We start from the raw sequence: 19,043 nt of genomic DNA on the forward strand, positions 1-19,043 counted from the left end.
GAAACTATTAGATGTTTAGTGGGATATATCTCCTTAGCACATATAGATTGGATGAATAATTATACATTCCGTAATACAATTTCAACAATTTAACTAAGTAGCCTTCTTGGGTTTATCACATATAACATAACTTGCATGATTCTTACAAATACAGCTACTTGATATGAAAGCTTTATAAACAATTATGATATCGACGTAGCCTTCGCCACAGTGCAACGGAAAATTGTAAACAGTAATCCAAGAAAACATTCAAGAAATTCTGATATAATTTAATCCTTTAAAATCTATCGGATGTGAATTTTACCTTGACAGGTGTTTTTAAAGCCATATACTTAGTTTTACCAATTTGTATTTCTGTTTAAGTGTTTCGTTTCGGTTGATAAACTATGTCCGTGGTATTTGTCACGAATTAAGTTAAAAGTACATTTTAATTCTGTAAACTCTTTAAATAAAAATGGCATAAACGGTAATGTGGAATCATCTGCAAATGATTCTGTAATATAAAATACAAAAATTCTAAAACACGCTTTTACTTGATATAATATAGTTTTTTATTTCACTCGTGAAATTCTTTTCGAGGAAACAATTCCACAGATCTGGTGTAAATCAGACAGACTGAAGTTCAGCTTAAGTAGAAATTGATACCTTTCAATAATGTTCCGCAATTCTTAGTTCAACTGTTGAAAATTGTAAATTTTTATCTTTTTTCTGACATCTTTTCATCGAGAAATTTATGTTCACACAGGAAAAACTTTTGATAGACTATGAAATAATGAATGTACTCACTAATTATGAAGATGTTTCTTGGGTGTGGACACCATTTGTTAGCCAAATGTATGACACATATATATTCATCATATCTGAACTTTTGCCAAATTCAAGCAACTCTTTTGTCCTTTTAATGCAAGCATTATCATTAATATTTTTGTTTTCTCAATTGTCATAGATTCAATTCTCTAAATTTACAATTTCATCTTTCATCATTTTATGATTCAATTTTGGTAGAATTTAAGCCAATGAGAGTCTTTATCACCCCTTCCTTTTACGAGTATAAAATATCAAAATTTCGATATTATTGTTAAATAAGAACTTTCAACTTTGAACTAAAATATATGTATGAAAATCGACTTACAATATATTCGTAAGTTCTTTATACTCTTCGGTAGAAGTAAGACTTTGTTTCAGAACTCTAATTCATAATTATAATTACTTTCATGTAACAGATGACAATAAAGAAAAGCTAAGTATAAGCGTTCTTGTCACACAAGTACTTGTTTCATCAATTTATATAATTAGCGTTGGTAATCTGTATGTTTATATTCCTTATCAAGTTTGCTTTTGTCCTTCCCTACACTGGACAAAAATATGAATGTTTTTAAACTAAGTGTACATAGATATCATAGTGTTATGGTTGTTTGAGTTGTCATATAATCTGACTGTCCATCTAACCCAGGTCTTGCTTCAACTGATTTGTCAATCATTGGTGTTTCGTCTTTTTTCGGTTTCGGACTTAGGACACAGCTGCACAGCCTACTCAGAAAAGACGACCGCTTAAGAATTGTTTTTCGAAATCCATCATTTACAAAGGCATAAACGAATGGATTTACACAAGAGTTGGCATATGACAAAGTATGTCCAAACAGTTTAAAGTAATGCATGGCCTCTGTTCGCGGAAAATTAGGATCGAATTGAATCCAAAGAGTTATCAAATGTATTGGAAACCAGCAAACTGCAAACAACATAACCACAATGGCCACCATCCTTGTAACACGCTTGATTCTTTCCATCTGCCGCATTTGTTTACTATTTTTAACTGATAATGCACTGTTTTCATTCTGTGGAGAGAAAAGAAAAATCTTGGTACAAATATTTTAGAGGCTGTAACCTTATATACATAGGGAATGACTAATGTAGCATTTCCGGATGTCACTTAACATAACATATATGATTTGTGATCATTTGTTAACGTATAATTTATGACATTTATCATGTCAGACGTTTCCAACGTTAGTGACGACAGTTTGTTTTACTGTTTAATAGAAATAACAAAATGAAATTATAGTTAAAATACAAGTCCAGAATACTAAGAATTGTCAAAGGAGGACTAAAGGATACACACCTAGCCGATCAGTTCTGTAGTTAAAATAAATAACCAACCTTTTAAAGTAATGATTTCATACAGAGATTCTTGGTTTTAAAGAACTTCCGCTTTTATTTTACATGTATCATTCCAAGTTCATGTCTACTAAATAACCTTAAAATAGGTTTTATGGTTACGTTACTGCCGTAACTTTCACCATAAGGCATTCTTTATTCCAACGTCTATACGAGTCGAGTCCATTACTTAATTTCCATTACGATGGTAATTTTATTGCCTAGATGAGTTTAAGTTAATTGGCCTGGAAGAGTGTTTTGACTTTTAATGACAACAGTGATGAATGACTAAAGGAGATTGAGAACAGTAAACAGCAGTGTCCCCCGCATTCATATGTAATTTGATTACACGAACGCTACTATAAACATTCTTCAGAAACGTTATCAGATGTCCATGTTCGTGTTTTAAAATCAGTTTTGAATTAGACAAGCCAAGCCTTTAGAACCATTAACTGTAAAATTGTGTTAATGGTTTACGTTTTTAATTCATATCTGCAGCTTATAGCTTCAGATATAATAAAAGTATGCGCTGAAGTCTCTTTCAGTGTAGATAATTGTAAAAGGTTTGTTTGTTTGTTTGTTGGGGTTTAACGTCCGAGCAGCAATATTTCAGCTATATTCAGACGATGAACATTAAATTGATGAAAAAATGAACATGAAATGAAAAAAAAAGGATGGGTCACAAGGATAATAGGGTCGACAAATTATGATTGCCACTGGAAAAAGGGGGGTGGGTAAGGCAATTTAGCCTCCTGTGGCGGAGCGCAAAGGTTCCTACTCCTATCGAATACCACAGCAGGGTTCTTTAACGTGCGAGGAACGTGTCATCTTTCCCAACACGGTGCACCACTATGGTTTGCGGTCAGGTTTTCCGTATTATAGCCTGACAACCCCAGCATGCAACACGCCAGGGGTACCCCATTCCACCACCTGGGGCACACATCCCAGTTGCTCTGTGGGCAGAGCGCCTAGCCCCCGGCTAGGTTTCTGAGCACTATTTAGTCGCCTTTTACGACAAGCTTAGCGCTGCTGCAGGCCTATTCTTTTAACACCCGGACCTGCACGAATTGTAAAAGGAATAGTACATCTAAAATATTTTCCTGACGTGTTAGAGCCTGATTTGATATTTTTGTGTTTGATTTTGTTTGCTTTTTATTTGTTTGTTTACTTCTCTGTTTCACTTGATCGATTATCATCACAAGACTATATAACCTATGTTTGACAACTAATGTATCGATAAGACTATTGAAACAATATTTAACAACAAATGTATCATGGGAATATTTAAAATATAGGACACAACGTCATTTCTGATATGGAGAAAGTATTGATGGACAAGTGTTTCGATATAATCTTTACGAGCAAGGATTCACGAATCGTCGTCAGGCGTTTAAATCACAATTTAATGGCAACTTGGTTGTTCGCCAATAGTTCTGTTACTGATGTTATTTATCTAGTAAATACAGTAACTATAAAAATAAATATGTGAAAAAAATCAAAGTCTGAAGTCTTCAAGGTCGCTAATTGTAAAATACGAACTATGAATTTAATTGTAATGAACCCCTGTGTCTGAATCGGAAACGTGGTAATCGCAATGCTAACTGACCATTTCATCTTTTAAAGCAAACTTCCCGTTCTCATACAAGCAAAAAACCACACGTAGAACGCCTGTATATGATATTTTGAAGCACATTTTGATTTCGTAAAAAGCTTGAACTATAATGTTATGACGATAAAAACGGCACTGATCAGCAACATTATGTAGTGTAGTAATATGATATATTATTATGCAAATGGTATGCGAATGTGAAATACTGACATTACGAGTGCATGAAGTCGCCGACAAAATATGCGACTTAAAAACAGTAACTAGCAAAATAAAAATACAGTTGGTGATAGTCAGAAAATCAGTCGAAATAACCCTGGTGCTTAAAAAAACTTACATTTATTGTTATAGATGTTATTGTTAAGGGTAGTACATTTAACATTTATTTTAATATTTTGATAATTATCTATCATTTTAGAACAATTTTTTATACATGACTAGGACATATTATAAGGTTAAGGTTAGTTAAATATTTCAAATAAAAATAACCTCTCAATTCCAGCCGTCCGGTTATTGTTCACCTGTTGTAAATGTGTCAACAAAACTGTAAATGATTACGTAATATTACGTAATTAATACTTCATTCACTGACCGGTTTGCATTTCATCAGTGGAGAGATGATAATTGAAGGGGACAGTAGTTTAAAGAACAAATTTAATCAAGACATTACATTTTGTCACTGGCTGGCTGTTAATTGGTGTGTACACACGTCAGGCAAGCGGGGTCATCTTATAGTTCGATCTTTACGATCTTTTAACTGTCAATTAATGTGACCTGTACCCACGCCAAAACAACATAGGGGTGAAATGATTAGACTTTGTTGGTATGTAATTTACAGAAACAATACAAATAATTAATTACCATTAATAGCCCTTTGATCTTTCAAAACCGTGAACATTATTTTGTCGGCAGTACCGTTTGTAAATCAAATCATTTACAAATGATGCAAGCTTTGAAATGTAATAAAAAGTTTTAAATTGGCATTATACATGTCTCGACCAACAAACTGACAAGGTGTAGGATTATAGAACACATTAAAGGAAACAGCTGTTAGAATGCATTGCTATTTTTCACAAAACCGGTCACCACTATAAACCGGCCATTTTTTCTTGTCCCAGTGGTGGCCGGTTTGGAGAAGTTTCACTGTAGTATATATATATATAGTAATTGTATGTATTCACAATTATCTGAGTCATACATTAATCAGGGTAACAACAAAATTGCCGAACAATAATCCGATTCATTATCAACTCAAGTCCAAAATAACTTTGGCAATATAGATATAAACCACTGGAATTGCTGGAACTGCGATGGTCCTGACTTGGTACAAGCCTTACAAACGAAACGCTGGGTTAAATTTAGGTTTTACAGCGCACTAAATCTTTCTCTTCCATCGCAGCTTAAATATACCAGTGGTGATTAAATAGCATTTTCACGCAATTGCGTCTATAATCGGTAAAATAGCAGTCACGTCAGCAGAAATAACAATTTACAAAAATATATATATATATATATATATATATATAAAAACTCATTAAGCGTTTTTCAACCAAAGACTTATATCTTTAAAATAATTTAGTCAGAGACCTTTTGAGACGTATTCCCTTAAACCCCTGATTCAGGAGTCTGTTAAGCAGATATTTATGGCGTTCAAGGCAGTCAGATATGCAGGTGATGAAGGCATATTGCTGCACAGGTATGGAAAATTTATGATATCGAAATTAAAGTCGTCTTCTTTATCATAAAATTTAGTGCTGCGATGACCACTGTTGCCAAATTCGGGATGTAGGTCATAAAAAGATACAGAACATGCTGTTTCTGTATTCTCTTTTATCCCTGAGCTCTTGTGGATATATTGACGGTAACCATTTACCAAATACATCCTCAAAAAGGATTTAGCATCTTTTACATTTTTATTTTTGAAGAGATTCTGAAGAAATTAAGTCTCGTATGAATATATAACAAATCTGTTAAGAGAGGAGCTCAGTCAGTGGCCATTGGAATGCCAACTGGTTGTTGAAAAAAAATATCCAAATGTGACAATTATGTTATCAATGAAGAAATAAAGCATATTGCAAGCATGCTTTTCTGTGTAGCACACTTTTTAAACTGACATTACAAGTGGTAGTACTCACTGTTGCTAATACAAAATTAGTAGTATAAAGGGTGAGGTTGTGGTCACGCCAAAGAACTTTAACCCCGCGGCATTTTGTTACGCCTGTCGCAAGTCAGGAATTTCTGGCCTTTGTATGTCATGTTTTATTTGCATTTTCAGATTATTTTTTTGAGTCTATAGGAGCAACTATTTCGCTGTTCTTTTGGTTAATGTTGTTTTGGGGAGAACTGGAGACTGCCCTGAAGTATGCAGGTTTGAAACCCAATGGGTAGCTTTGAGATGACAACTTTCAGCCCGGTGGGGTTGTCTTTTTGACAAACACACCATACCCATTCTCTTTATAAAATAAGTAGTTTAAAGTATACTATGAAACAAATCGAAGAAAGTTCAATGAGAATGCCGAATAACTGATTCTGAAAAAAAAAAATTGTTTAATTAGTTTGTCCTAAGAGAGTGCCGTAATCACAGATATACTATGATGATGAAATGTTACACTAATGTGAACGAACATCGCGCGAAACGTCGATGTAATCATTTTGTTCGTTAATAATTCCTTTGAAGCATTTTAATCTGTTTGTTGATAGGTTTATAAATTGTTAAATGGTTTTTCAGTTAGCTGAACGTAGATGCGTTATCTCGAATCTTATATCATTTGCAAACTCGGAATACGTTCATGTGGTTGACAGAGAAAGCTTCCAGTAACAATTCTTAAAGTTGATCAATTTTTGATAGACGACATAGGCGTACATATTTTGTTATATATATAAGTTAGCTGCGATGACACACATACAGCGTTAACGGGTGTGAGAATAATTATTTTTAAAACTTTCATTTATCTATTTAGCAATATATTTTGACAAAGACAAGAAAACGTTTAAAATATTATTATAAAGAGCATTATTTTTGGAAAAAATGTTTTTATAAGCAACAATGTAGACGGATATTTGAAAAAAAAGTTAAATAATCATTAAATTATTAGTATACCCTAAGAAACATTCATACCAAGTTTGATTTTAATTGGTCCAGTAATATCAGATGAGAAGAGTTTTTAAACCTAAGTAACAACGACGACGAAAGCTAAATGATGGCAGTAATATACATGGCCCTTTGGACCAGATGTGCTAAAAATCACATTCTATTCGACGTATCAAGTAAGTTTAAAAAAAGCCGCTGTCCGTATATCACTTGTTACCATGCAGTCAACTTATTATAACTGCTCAAAATTAATAAAACAAGAATGGAAATGGTGAATATGCCAAAAAGAACAACCTCATCGGGATGAAAAATGTCAACTCATGGCCACCCAGGAGTCTTCAATGATCGACGAGAAACCCTCACACCACAGGATAAGATTACAGTATAAAACAAACCTCGTTTCCATCAGAGCGCTTCATTCTTTGACCATTCCATAGGTGAAGTAATATACAACCATAGCATATTACAATGGCGGTCAGTGGGATGATAAATGTCGTCAAGACAACACCGACCGTAAACACTTTATTCCAGATCTCAGAAGGCCAAACAGGGATACAGTCCAGAGTATCGGAATTTTGCCACTTGACAACTTTGTGAAAAAATACAAATGGCAATGATATGGCTAGCGACACTGAAAAAGACAGAAACACGTTATAAATTCTGTATACGTTAATGAATACACAATGTATATAAATAAATTATCAAAGCACGGATGCGCTTGGTATACTGCAATGGTTTACAGTAAATAGTTGGAAGTCATTCATTTCTTTCAGTGTGAGAAATAGATACTAGTATTCTAAGGGCATGTTCCATGAATTTTGATAGTTTCCATTGCTAAAAGTAGAAATGTTTTAAAGTCTTTTTTTCCAACTTGATATTGTTAGAACATTCACAACGCATATTTTGAAATTTTGATCATAACTTTTTTTTAACTACATTAAAAACATCTTTTTGTGGGTTTATGTACATCTGGTGCACCTGGTCCATGCTCCCAGTTTTTAGAGTCCGAGTTGCTCATTTGCTTTTGTTACTTTGTATGTATGATTTTAGTTACTTTACGTTTTTTGTTGTGTATGTCTGTTTTCCATGTCTGGTCTTTGTCTCTGGATTACATTCTTTTGACTACCGCTATAACCTTGGTTCCCTTGATTGTCATTTCACCATAAGGTGTTAGTTGTCAATTAATTACTAATATATCTTTTGTACTTCTGTATGCTGTTAGTGTTTCCCTAACTAATAATGAAAATTATCGAATTAGAGAAAGTAATATTAATTATTCCTCTATTCAAGTCCCGTGCAGGTCCGGGTGTTAAAAGAATAGGCCTGCAGCAGCCCTAAGCTTGTCGTAAAAGGCAACTGAATAGTGCTCAGAAACCTAGCCGGGGCTAGGCGCTCTGCCTAGAGCAACTGGGATGTGTGCCCCAGGAGGTGGAATGGGGTACCCCTGGCGTGTTACATGCTAGGGTTGTCAGCCTATAATACGGAAAACCTGACCGCAAACCATAGTGGTGCACCGTGTTGGGAAAGAAGTCACATTCCTTGCACGTTAAAGAACCCTGCTGTGGTATTCGATAGGTGTGGGAACCTTTGCGTTCCGACACAGGAGTCTAAATTACCCGATCCTACTCATCCCTTTCTTTTTCTTGTGGCAATCAAAATTTGTCCACCCTGTTGTCCTTGTGTCCCATCCCATTTTTTTCATCATCATCATTTCATGTTCATTTTATCATCCATTTCATGTTCATTGTCTGAATATAGCTAAAATATTGCTGCTTGGACGTTAAACCTCAACAATCAATCAATCTGTTATTTCAAAACACCTAGATGAACTGTCCCGTACTACCATACATCGTGTACTAAGTTAGAGCCCTAGATTACTCCTACGAGGAGGAATGACCCGGCTAGCGAAAGCTATGTTTTTATATAGCCTAGCTGGTCGAGTGGTCTAGGGCGCTGGACTTTGTGCAGGCGGTGTTGCCATAGATGTCACAGCGGTACGAGTTCGAGTCCCGCGGAGGAACAACCAAAAATGTGCATCGCAAATTTGATAGTTCTAACATCATTGGGAATTTTTCACACCCTTCTACAAGTTTACGTTACATTCCCTGTATCAATTTGATCCGATGGAGCAGTGTAGCGAATAGAGAAATGATGTTTCCAATAGTGAACGATATTTTTATTGCTCAATATGGATATTTATTTAAGTGAATAATTTACTTGTGTTTCTTCATTTCCATTACTCATTAAGATCCTTTACTAGCCGAAATAAGTTTCCAATGTGCCCAAAACATTTTTCGGTAAACTCGGTAAACGCATCTATTACCTCAAATCATTTTGGGAAGCTTGAATGCGGAATAAAAAAAAAGATGAAATATCGTAACAATAGCAATATATTAAAGGTATCAACATTAAGCATGCAAACCCATAAATTTCATTTATAGATTTTCATGCTGGTAATGCAAATGTAAATTGATCAGTAAATAATTTTAAATTAAGTTTAGACTGTGTATCTTGCCAATAATAATAGAGAATTTCTTAAGCAGAATGTTGATGTGGAATTATCAAGTATTTTGTAATAGATCGTCACTAATTTGTAACAAAAATTAAAACTCATCTTTTAACAAATGACGCCTAATGACATTGAGCTATTCTATATAAAGCCGGAAACACGGTATGACATTTACATGAAGCAGCTTCGTTAATTCTTATTCGTGTTTTGCATAGTCTTTTCAGCTTTTAATGAATTTGTAAGAGAAAATTAAATGATAAAAGTAACTTAGACTTGATCGCCCTAACTAAATAAGTTTAACATATTTAATCTACTTTTATTTTCTGTTGCAATTAAGAACTAGCTATAGGACAAAACTTCTGTTACACTCTTGAAAACTAACATTTATCAAAGTTCCGAAACCCGTAGCATATACGGCAGAATTATTTCAAATATTAACATTAAGATTCGAGGTAAGTAAAACAAAACGAAACAATAAATATATAAATAAATAAATTAACATAAAAATAACAACAAACAAACAAACAAACAAACAAACAAAAACCAACCAAACAAACAAAAAAACGAAAAAAGCAAGAATTTTTGAAATCATTCTTACATTTAGATTCCTTATTACAAATAGTGTTATTGCTCTATTTCTACATAGCCGGTCGGATACCTTAAACCAAAGTTCTTCTCGAATGTCTTTAAAAAGTCGCTTTTCCTATTCGAGTCGAAATGTCGAGAGATAAAAATGAGTCGAGTGACAAGAGTAATTGATAATCTATTTTCGCAATCAGTCAGTGATGTCAATTTATGATAACATGTTTTATTGTGTATCTAAACTAATCCTCTGTCAAAAATATGAACTATGACTTATAAAATGAAACAAACATCACACTATGAGATGACAATTTTTTTGTTAAGGAATTGTAGCCTTATAGTATAAAGCTTTTTTTCTGAAAAGGTAGATTTAATGATTGCAAAACAAAGTGTCATGGAGTAAATGATTATTTATAGTTCTACTTTTCTTCCCGATCTTTGTGAACACCCCCTTTTTGGGGTTACAAAGAAACTTGTTTGTTATTCTGTGTCTATATTTTCATTCAGTACTCATTAGTCGTATGTGTTATTTACAAATATGCAGAAGAATGTGATATAATCCATATTATTACAACTACATGTATTAGCAGTATTTATAATCATAGGTCATTAAAAAAACTATGACATATTATGACATTGGTCGTGTTTAAATCCCTCTGTATTCTCTGAATAGATTCTTTCTATATCTTTCGTAGTGATGTAAGTTAAAAAGATTCCAATTAAAATGAGTTTAAAACAGATTATAACAGATTTTTATTGCATTAGGCTAAAGTTACTATCCTTATTTCTAAGATTTGAAAAATAAAATTTAAATTGAGTGACATTCACAAGAAGAAAAACGTGATCAGAGAGTTGAATGAAGGGATTAGTTGTTATTTTATCCGAACAGATTAATTTTCAAATGTTTCCTGGTGAGTTTAGTGCATAAATCGACAATTTTGTTACATCCAAGTTATTTGAAATTCTAGTTATCAATCATTCGACATTTAGTTTTAAGCTTAGTTAAGTGATTTTCCAGTGTCATTTAATTCTTACTATCTGAATAATATCATCCATATAGAGAATGTAAATTGAACACTTTGTATCATCATGGAATTCAACCATCTAGGAACGACTTTTACCGCATTTAAAGATCAAATCGATCGTCTTAACTTTAAAAATGCTTCAAGAAACTGAGGATACAGAGGCAAACGTTGTCACTTAAAGTAATAATCTACGATCACAAATTGGAAAAGTGTTATAAAATACTAGTAACCTTTATACAGAAATTATCTTAATATACTCTCTTCATTTTAGTCAACATATTTGAAAAAGAAAACAACAGTTAAGTGTTAAGGCTTTGAAATATAAAAAAAAGTAATGATTATTCCCCTGAGACGCGTATCACTTAGGTTCATAATATCTTATTTGCACAAAAACAAAGTGGAAGGTACTAAAATAAATCCAGTCGATTACTATACACAATATATATACACACACAAATGTAAAAGTTGCTCCTTTTGCTCTGTCTCAGCCAATACAAAACAAGCTATGTTAACTACTTCCTTAGCATGAATAAAGATATTTTCTTTTGATATAAAACAACCTTTGATCGAAGGTGGTATCATTTGATATAAAACAACTTTTGATCGAAGTTGGTATCATTTGATATAAAACAACCTTTGATCGAAGGTGGTATCATTTGATATAAAACAACCTTTGATCGAAGGTGATATCATTTGCAAGTCTAACAGGCTATTTTTTAAACTCAGTTTTTGAGAAAACTGTCTCATTTAAGTGTTTAAATTCCTCTTATGTCAGACAAAACCTTTTTTTTTCGTTAAATATTTTAATTTCAGATGTAACAGGCTTTCTGATTGGATAGAAAAAATGTGTCCATCATTTCATAGACCAGATTTTGTTATGTGATTGTGACGTTATCAAACGTTTTTGATGTTTTATCGTTAAATGTTTGTGCTAAAATTAAATGATAAGTAATGACTGTTTATATTTTTTTCGGTCAATTTGAAATAACCACAATGCCCATTGTGCACACTTAAAATAACCTGCTACGCACTGAGGTTAAAATAACCTGCTACGTCATTGAGGTTATTTCTTCATAGACCGAAAAATTATAGCAGTCATTTCTTAAATGAATAAATAAAAATCAAATTACAATAAGGGGTTGTCTGTTGAATATGAAAAATATGTAAAGTTTATCTAATTATTGAAGAACGTTATAGGACTTGTATATATTTTCCATTGTCATTTTTCTTCTTTGAAAGTCTTTCCGAATGACCTGAATCAATTCGGAATTATTTTTTGTTTCAACGTGTGAATGTGTATCTTATTCCTTGAATGTGTGAAAGCTTTTATGTAGCTAACTTTACTCGATTTTATTTTTATATACTCTGTGATTCTTACAAAATTCTTATTACTGTGAACCATAATAGAAATCGGTATAGTACATGTATATACGTTTATTTGAAATGTTTGTTTCGTACACAACATAAACTTTGTTCTTGCTTTGGAAAACATAAAATGGGATCGAAAAGTTTGAATAGGAGACAAGATAACTGCTTATAAAAGTTTAAGTATTGCAAGGACGCATAAAGTATAAAACGTAACTCGATTCAAAAAGCAATACTTCTTATCATGAGATACTGGAATAGAAATGACATTTTCATTTCAGCGTTAAGACATGGATGGTATATGAAGTTTAAATGACATGACAAAATTCCATTATATCCCTGTAGATTTGTTTTAAGTATTTCCTGTATAACTACATGCATAATTGTAACCGTGTCTCGTTAACTGTATGATCTCTAGATGAAACATGATAAAAACAGTGGTACTTGGATTACAAGGATTATGTGAGTGTCACATTTGATCGTTATGCATGTCTTTTTTTGTTATACAGTGGCATAAAAAAGATGCACTACTAAAGTCAAGGAATGGATTTTAAACTTAAAGATTCATTTCCAGTTAAACAAAGGAGTAAAATACAATAAGACAAGCCCATAACAAATGATGTGGTTAGTCGAGCTTCTTTGATGTAATCTCACACAGAGTAAGATGAGCTTCAATTAAGATGTCAAGATACATGTTTATGTGGTACATAAAAAGTTGTTTAAAGGAAGTAGAATTTCATTTTTTAATATTAGTTTGTATTTTTTTTTTTGGGGGGGGGGGTCCAGGAAAAACACGAATTAAATTAACAACGAAAAGCAAATTTTCATTAAATCTGTGATGAACTATCGACACACAAATGTCAAAATCTTTGAATAAACACACTTTTCAAAGAAGCATGAACAATGATACGAACGGGCTGTTTTCAAGGATATTTTCCATCTGGTTCTTTGTGTTGGTTTCCAACTTTCCGCGTTGTGTCTTGATATTACAATTGTTATACGGACTTTCCTTCTGGTAATTGTCTTAACTTAATCAGTTTGGTAATTTTGTCATTTGTCTTCATTCAAATTGTCAGCTACTTTTTCAATATTTCAATTTTATGCTTACAACAGAATTACACACCAAGGCATTTGTAACTGTTCCTGTTCTTTCAGTTGCTACAATGTGTACACAAATTGTACCATTGTGCCTAATTATGTAACCATTTTAAAAATATGTTTTTCTTGTTCTTTTTGTTTTTTCAATATATATTTTTAACTGGGACTTCAATCTGATTAAACATTAAAATGTATAATGGTCAGTGTCTGACTGGCCGTCAGTATTGAAAACGCATGTTCATGTGTAAGTATTTTCGTCGAAAAAAAACCAACACATATTGATACATGTAAATGAATTATTTCAATATACATATTGTGATTGAATTTCGGTCGTTTGTACATGTTAATTCATTTTCGTACTTTCTTTCAATAGTGTACTTGTTCGTATGGTTTTTATATTCAAGTGTTTCGTTAGGTTATCACAGTTTGTAATGAAAAATTGGATTCAATTTAGGGAATTTCATTGCCAGATTTTAGTGGACTACAATAACCATTAAAATTTAAATCCTACGAACAAAAACTTTTCAAAAGAAATGTAGGTATGTCTGTCAGTATCCCCTGTTTTCTTTGAAATCATATTTCGTATGATAACCTGATGGTAGACTCTCTATCAACTTAGACGTCATATGCCTGACTTAATATATGACAATACTTTCAATACAATTTTAAAATTGTGTCCTTGTATTGTTGATTTCACGTAAGAAGGTTCTTATATAAACAAAATGGTGTACTTATTTGCAGATTGGTATATGATTTGAATAATAAGGATCACATTGTTTTTCAAGAATTTTTTATGTGTAAATTCAATTATAAATTGAATGAATAATACTTCTGGAAAACAACGAATATCCTAAAATGCAGTAAAAAGGATATAGAGAATTAAGTCTAAAAAGCACATGCTTGCTTTATCACCTAGGAATATCAATATCAGCACGGAGGCGTCTGGCCCGCTGATTGATATTGATCGAGGGTGATAAGACATATGATACAGGTTTTACCATGTAATATGCTCTTTATCATATATTAAAATCGGTAGAGGTTTGCAGAATGTCTGAAAGTTCCTGGAAAGAAAATGATGATCTCTGAGAAGGGACGCGATAAAGCGGCGTGGTAAAGGTTAACAATGTGAAACAGGGGTGTGATAAAGGTTACAGACCACCAATTCAACCAGTGAGCATTTGGAACGTACGCAAAAATAGTCCTACGCAGAAATTACCCCTGTTCCTCATAGTGCTGTGAAAAAAGTTCTCATCTTATTTTAAAAATTTAAACAGTTTCTGAAAGGAAAAACATTTCTGTACATTTTATAGGTGCATTTTGCTTCTTGTGATGTGAAGCCTAATCTCCATAATGATTTTTAAATATACCCCTATCTTGTGAAAACACTGGGATTTCCCATGCTATTTATAGACCCTTCACTTCCGGTGACCAGTACTGCACTGCAAGTCTGCTAACCCCACATGCCATTCTGAGGATTGTGACATTCTGACATATGTAGAATCATGCTGATATATAGTCATCTGCAGGTTAAAGTTAAGGTAAAGTCCAGAGAAGCCATTGAATATTGTGAAATTAGCATAGAAGCCTATGGGAAGTGGAATTAGTGGTTTTTAGCCTAAAGGGTGTGGCGTCAAAACTTTTAAGATTTTATCAGATATTCAAAACTGCTGTATTTACTTCTTTATGTATGAAAAATTATGATATAATCCTTATTGCACATATCATGAAATATAATAGTGACATGAGATAACACTGTGCACAAACTGATTTTTTTGTTTTTGTTTGTTTGTTTGTTTGTTTATTTGGTTTTTTTTGGGGTATAAATTTAGTTAACTACAAACCTGCCCAAACGCCAAGACTGACCAACGAAGATGCCCGAGTCGATCTCCAGTTCATTGATTGTATCGGGTTAACAATTGCATGGTATCTATCGATAGTCATCGCTGATAATGTCAAGCACGTGGCATGTAACGTCACCTGTAATATGATGGTAGTTGGTTTGAGTGGCATAACAATTTTATAAAATGGTGAACCTGCATATTACACAAGTGTTCTGGTCAAAGGCATTTTAAAAACTATGCTTGATACTTTAAGAAAGTGAAAAAAATAATTGAAAAAATGAATGATGTTTGACGCCTGATATTTTCTGATGATTTTAAAGTAGAGTCTGAAACTACTGTAAACTCAAAAACCCGAGAACAATAACTCGATTTTTCGATAGGAATAATACGAAACAAGGGTTTTACGCTGTTTATTAGTGGATTTTTTTTATTTCTGTAGCCTTGACTTTCTAGTTTATTAAGTTTCACACCTAATTTTTCCCTTAAACTTAGTTTTAATTAAGTCTGAGCCAAATTGCATCATCATATCATACAGTATATTACGCTGATCTTAAAAGTACATAGAAAAACATTCCAACTATTTTGTTCACAGGAATATATTAACGAGTCAATACTATAATTAGACATTTAAATACGTTGTGAATTAATTCTATAATTATGATCATAAACGTAACGCAAAATATTTTATTTTAAGCTATGAAATGCATTGTCCACAAAAGCTATCTATACTCGTTTCAGGCTCGAACTAAAAGCATTTTCTCTACAATGAATACAAATTAACTTTGTACAACTCTACAGTGAGTTCCGCGTAAATATGTTTTTGTTTTAAGCTGTAAAATGGCTGAAAGCGCATTTGTTGCATTTTGTAAATGAAAAATTGCGTTTTTACCTTTAGTCCTTTATCGACAACCATTTTGCGCTACCATACGAAATACAATATATGGTAATGGTTGAATATTGACAAAAATACCGGAAAATCAAAATGGGAGGACAATTTATAGACAACCAATTCCAAGTACTTGGCCAAAACGTGAAAATACGTAACTGTCAATATACACAATGTAGTCGATATAATGAAATACAAGATACAACACAAAAACTGTTCAATGTGAATCTCCACAAAAAACAGAGAACGAAAACAGGTGCTCCGACAGCGACACCCGTCACATAACAAGTGAGTACAATTCAAGCGTCAAGTTCGACTGGTGTTACGACAGCCACTCCCGTCACATTACAAGTGAGTAGCATCCAATCGTCAAGTTCGACAGGTGCTCCGACAGCGACACACGTCACATAACAAGTGCGTAGAATTCAAGCGTCAAGTTCGACTGGTGTTACGACAGCCACTCCCGTCACATTACAAGTGAGTAGCATCCAATCGTCAAGTTCGACAGGTGCTACAACATTGATCATTGAAACAGGTTTCGGAACTGGGCCTCCTCGTGGTCATAAACCTGCGGAAAATGGTCTAGTTCCGTTGTTTTTTGTAAGAGTAATCAAACGAACCAAAATTCTATCGGAAAATGGCCTAGAATGTAATCCAGGGACAAAGACCAGACAAGGAAAATAAACAAACACCACAAAGAGCATAAAGTAACAAAAATAATACATACAACTCGGACTCCAGTAAAAACTGGGAGCATGGACCAGGTGCACCGGTAGGGTAAGCGTCTTCTGCTTTTCTAGAAATACCCGCCGATTTGTAATATGTATTCTAAGTAAACTGCTTTTAAAATAGATAATTTAGACCCAAATATCTAAAACAACAGTGCATATAACTTCATATGTATATATTTTGTTAATGTGTATGTTACAGGGAATTTTTATATTCAAGACACAAGCAAGCAGGAGTACATTCCCGAACTAAGTATGTTTACAATTACAAGACTTGCTTTTACCACCGTTAGATTACTACGGAAATGGTCATATAAGATTCTGAAGAGGACATGATTTGTAATATGTCGGGAACTTTCATTGAATTATAACCAGTATCCGCTTACAGTTCTTAATACGAAATGAGTGTTGAATAGTTCCATACGTAACTATACTACACCTGGCAAGTTGGATACGTTAAATCAGAATATGTGAATTACTAGCTATTGAAGTCAGTACGAATAGCTTTATGACTTAATGTTACAAGTCAAAAATGTCGAACGAAATGTGAAGTGAATAGTTAATTTACAAAACGGGACGCTTCTTTTTCTTTGTTGTGTATGTAACATTACAAAATCACCGATCCTATTACGAATATCAATTAAATAGTCCCAGGATGCCGTATCACAATTAAATAGTCCCAGGATGCCGTATCACAATTAAATAGTCCCAGGATCACAATTAAGTTTAAGGTTGTAATTTTTCTGTGGGATTTACAATGGTTTAATTATGTTGTCTTCGTGTTAACAAATAAACTTATTTCTTTTATATCAAGCCATTTGTGCGTCATAAAGTTTGTAGCTACCATAATTGGAATATGTCGATGATATTTCCTGAGAATGGTTCATTCGTCTTGATCAGTTCAGGCATGTTTGATACCAGTTTTACGTATTAATATGATATAAATTATAGTAGTCGAAGTAGTTACGATGGTACGATGGTGAGTTTCAAGGATGAAGATATTCTTTTAAAATTGAAACATTTCAATTTAACTATCCCTTTCCCTACCGGTGAACCTGGTCCATGCCCCCGCTTTTAGAGGAGTCCGTGTTGCTCATTTCCTTTTGCTACTTTGTATGTATTATGTTAGTTACTCTATGTTCTTTGTTGTGTATGTCTGTTTTCCCTGCCATGACTTTGTCCCCAGATGACATTCTTTTGATTACCGCTAGAACCTTGGTTCAATTGATTACTCTTACAAATAAGTCAAAACGACTACATTAGAAACTATTTTCTCAAATGTGAATTTGTTTTTCAAAAGACCGCAATGCATTGGTTTTTCATTGGTTTTAACTTGTTTATGATTTTATTTTTTTTTATTTTCATTCATTTTTTTGGGGGGGGGGAGGTTAGTCCTATACAATTGAAATTTCAATCATTGAATCTTGCAGAACAACGATTTAAGCTTGTGAATGAACCTAAAATAACTGTAGTGGTTTAGTTGGCGTTATATAATTATATCAAATATATTTTGAGTGCTTCCTTATATAGTATAAACAGAGGTGTGCATGAAATTACAAACTTGTTCTACAACAGATACTAAAAAAAGTTCTCGATGTTTTTAACTTGCGGATTCGTGTGTTTACACGATCATCCTATTTGAGTGCACACACATCTCGTGTGAGCGTACCGGAGTTTTTAACTTAATTATTTAAAAACATAAACAATAATAATAATTTTTAAGTTAATATCAAATCTCATTTTAATTTTCATCCATTCGCTTGGTTTGAAAAAAAGACGCCAGGAAAGAAAAAAGGAACACAATTATTTAAACATGTATGAAACAAATCATTGCGGGATGTTATCTGAATGATGATTTTCCATCAATTGTAACAGGTACAAGCTGTCGTTATTCTTGTATCTTTATCTGTTTTACACACCACCCAAGTTGGCCCCAGTACTGTCAATTACTTAGGCAATCAATAGAGTAATAAACTAGTTTGCGTGTAAATTTACATGTAAATTGTTGCAAATTCAGTCTTTCTAGCAAAAACAATAAACATGGAAATACGTTCTCATATTTGTGAGGGCTAAATGTTTTCCTTGATTACTAGAAATTCTAAAAAATGTTAAGTACTTCTCCGTCCAAGAATCGGGCAAAATATGTATAAGGTGTGGC

General features: G+C 33.1%; 1 protein-coding gene across 1 annotated transcript in view; it reads right to left on the minus strand.

The window, feature by feature from the left end:
* Positions 1-19,043, minus strand: part of LOC148602422 (galanin receptor type 1-like) — a 26,523-nt gene continuing 7,480 nt past the window's right edge. The window contains exons 3-5 of the mRNA XM_088552139.1: positions 15,272-15,407; positions 7,247-7,482; positions 1-1,835 (exon numbers count right to left, since the gene is read on the minus strand). Of these exons, the coding sequence (XP_088408265.1) occupies positions 1,398-1,835; positions 7,247-7,482; positions 15,272-15,407 (810 nt within the window). The 3' untranslated portion in view covers positions 1-1,397. The remainder of the gene's footprint in view (positions 1,836-7,246; positions 7,483-15,271; positions 15,408-19,043) is intronic.

This window comes from Perna viridis, chromosome 11 (assembly GCF_037379345.1).
Source record: "Perna viridis isolate PV_CMFRI_1.1 ecotype Kerala chromosome 11, ASM3737934v1, whole genome shotgun sequence".
NCBI lineage: Eukaryota > Metazoa > Mollusca > Bivalvia > Mytilida > Mytilidae > Perna > Perna viridis.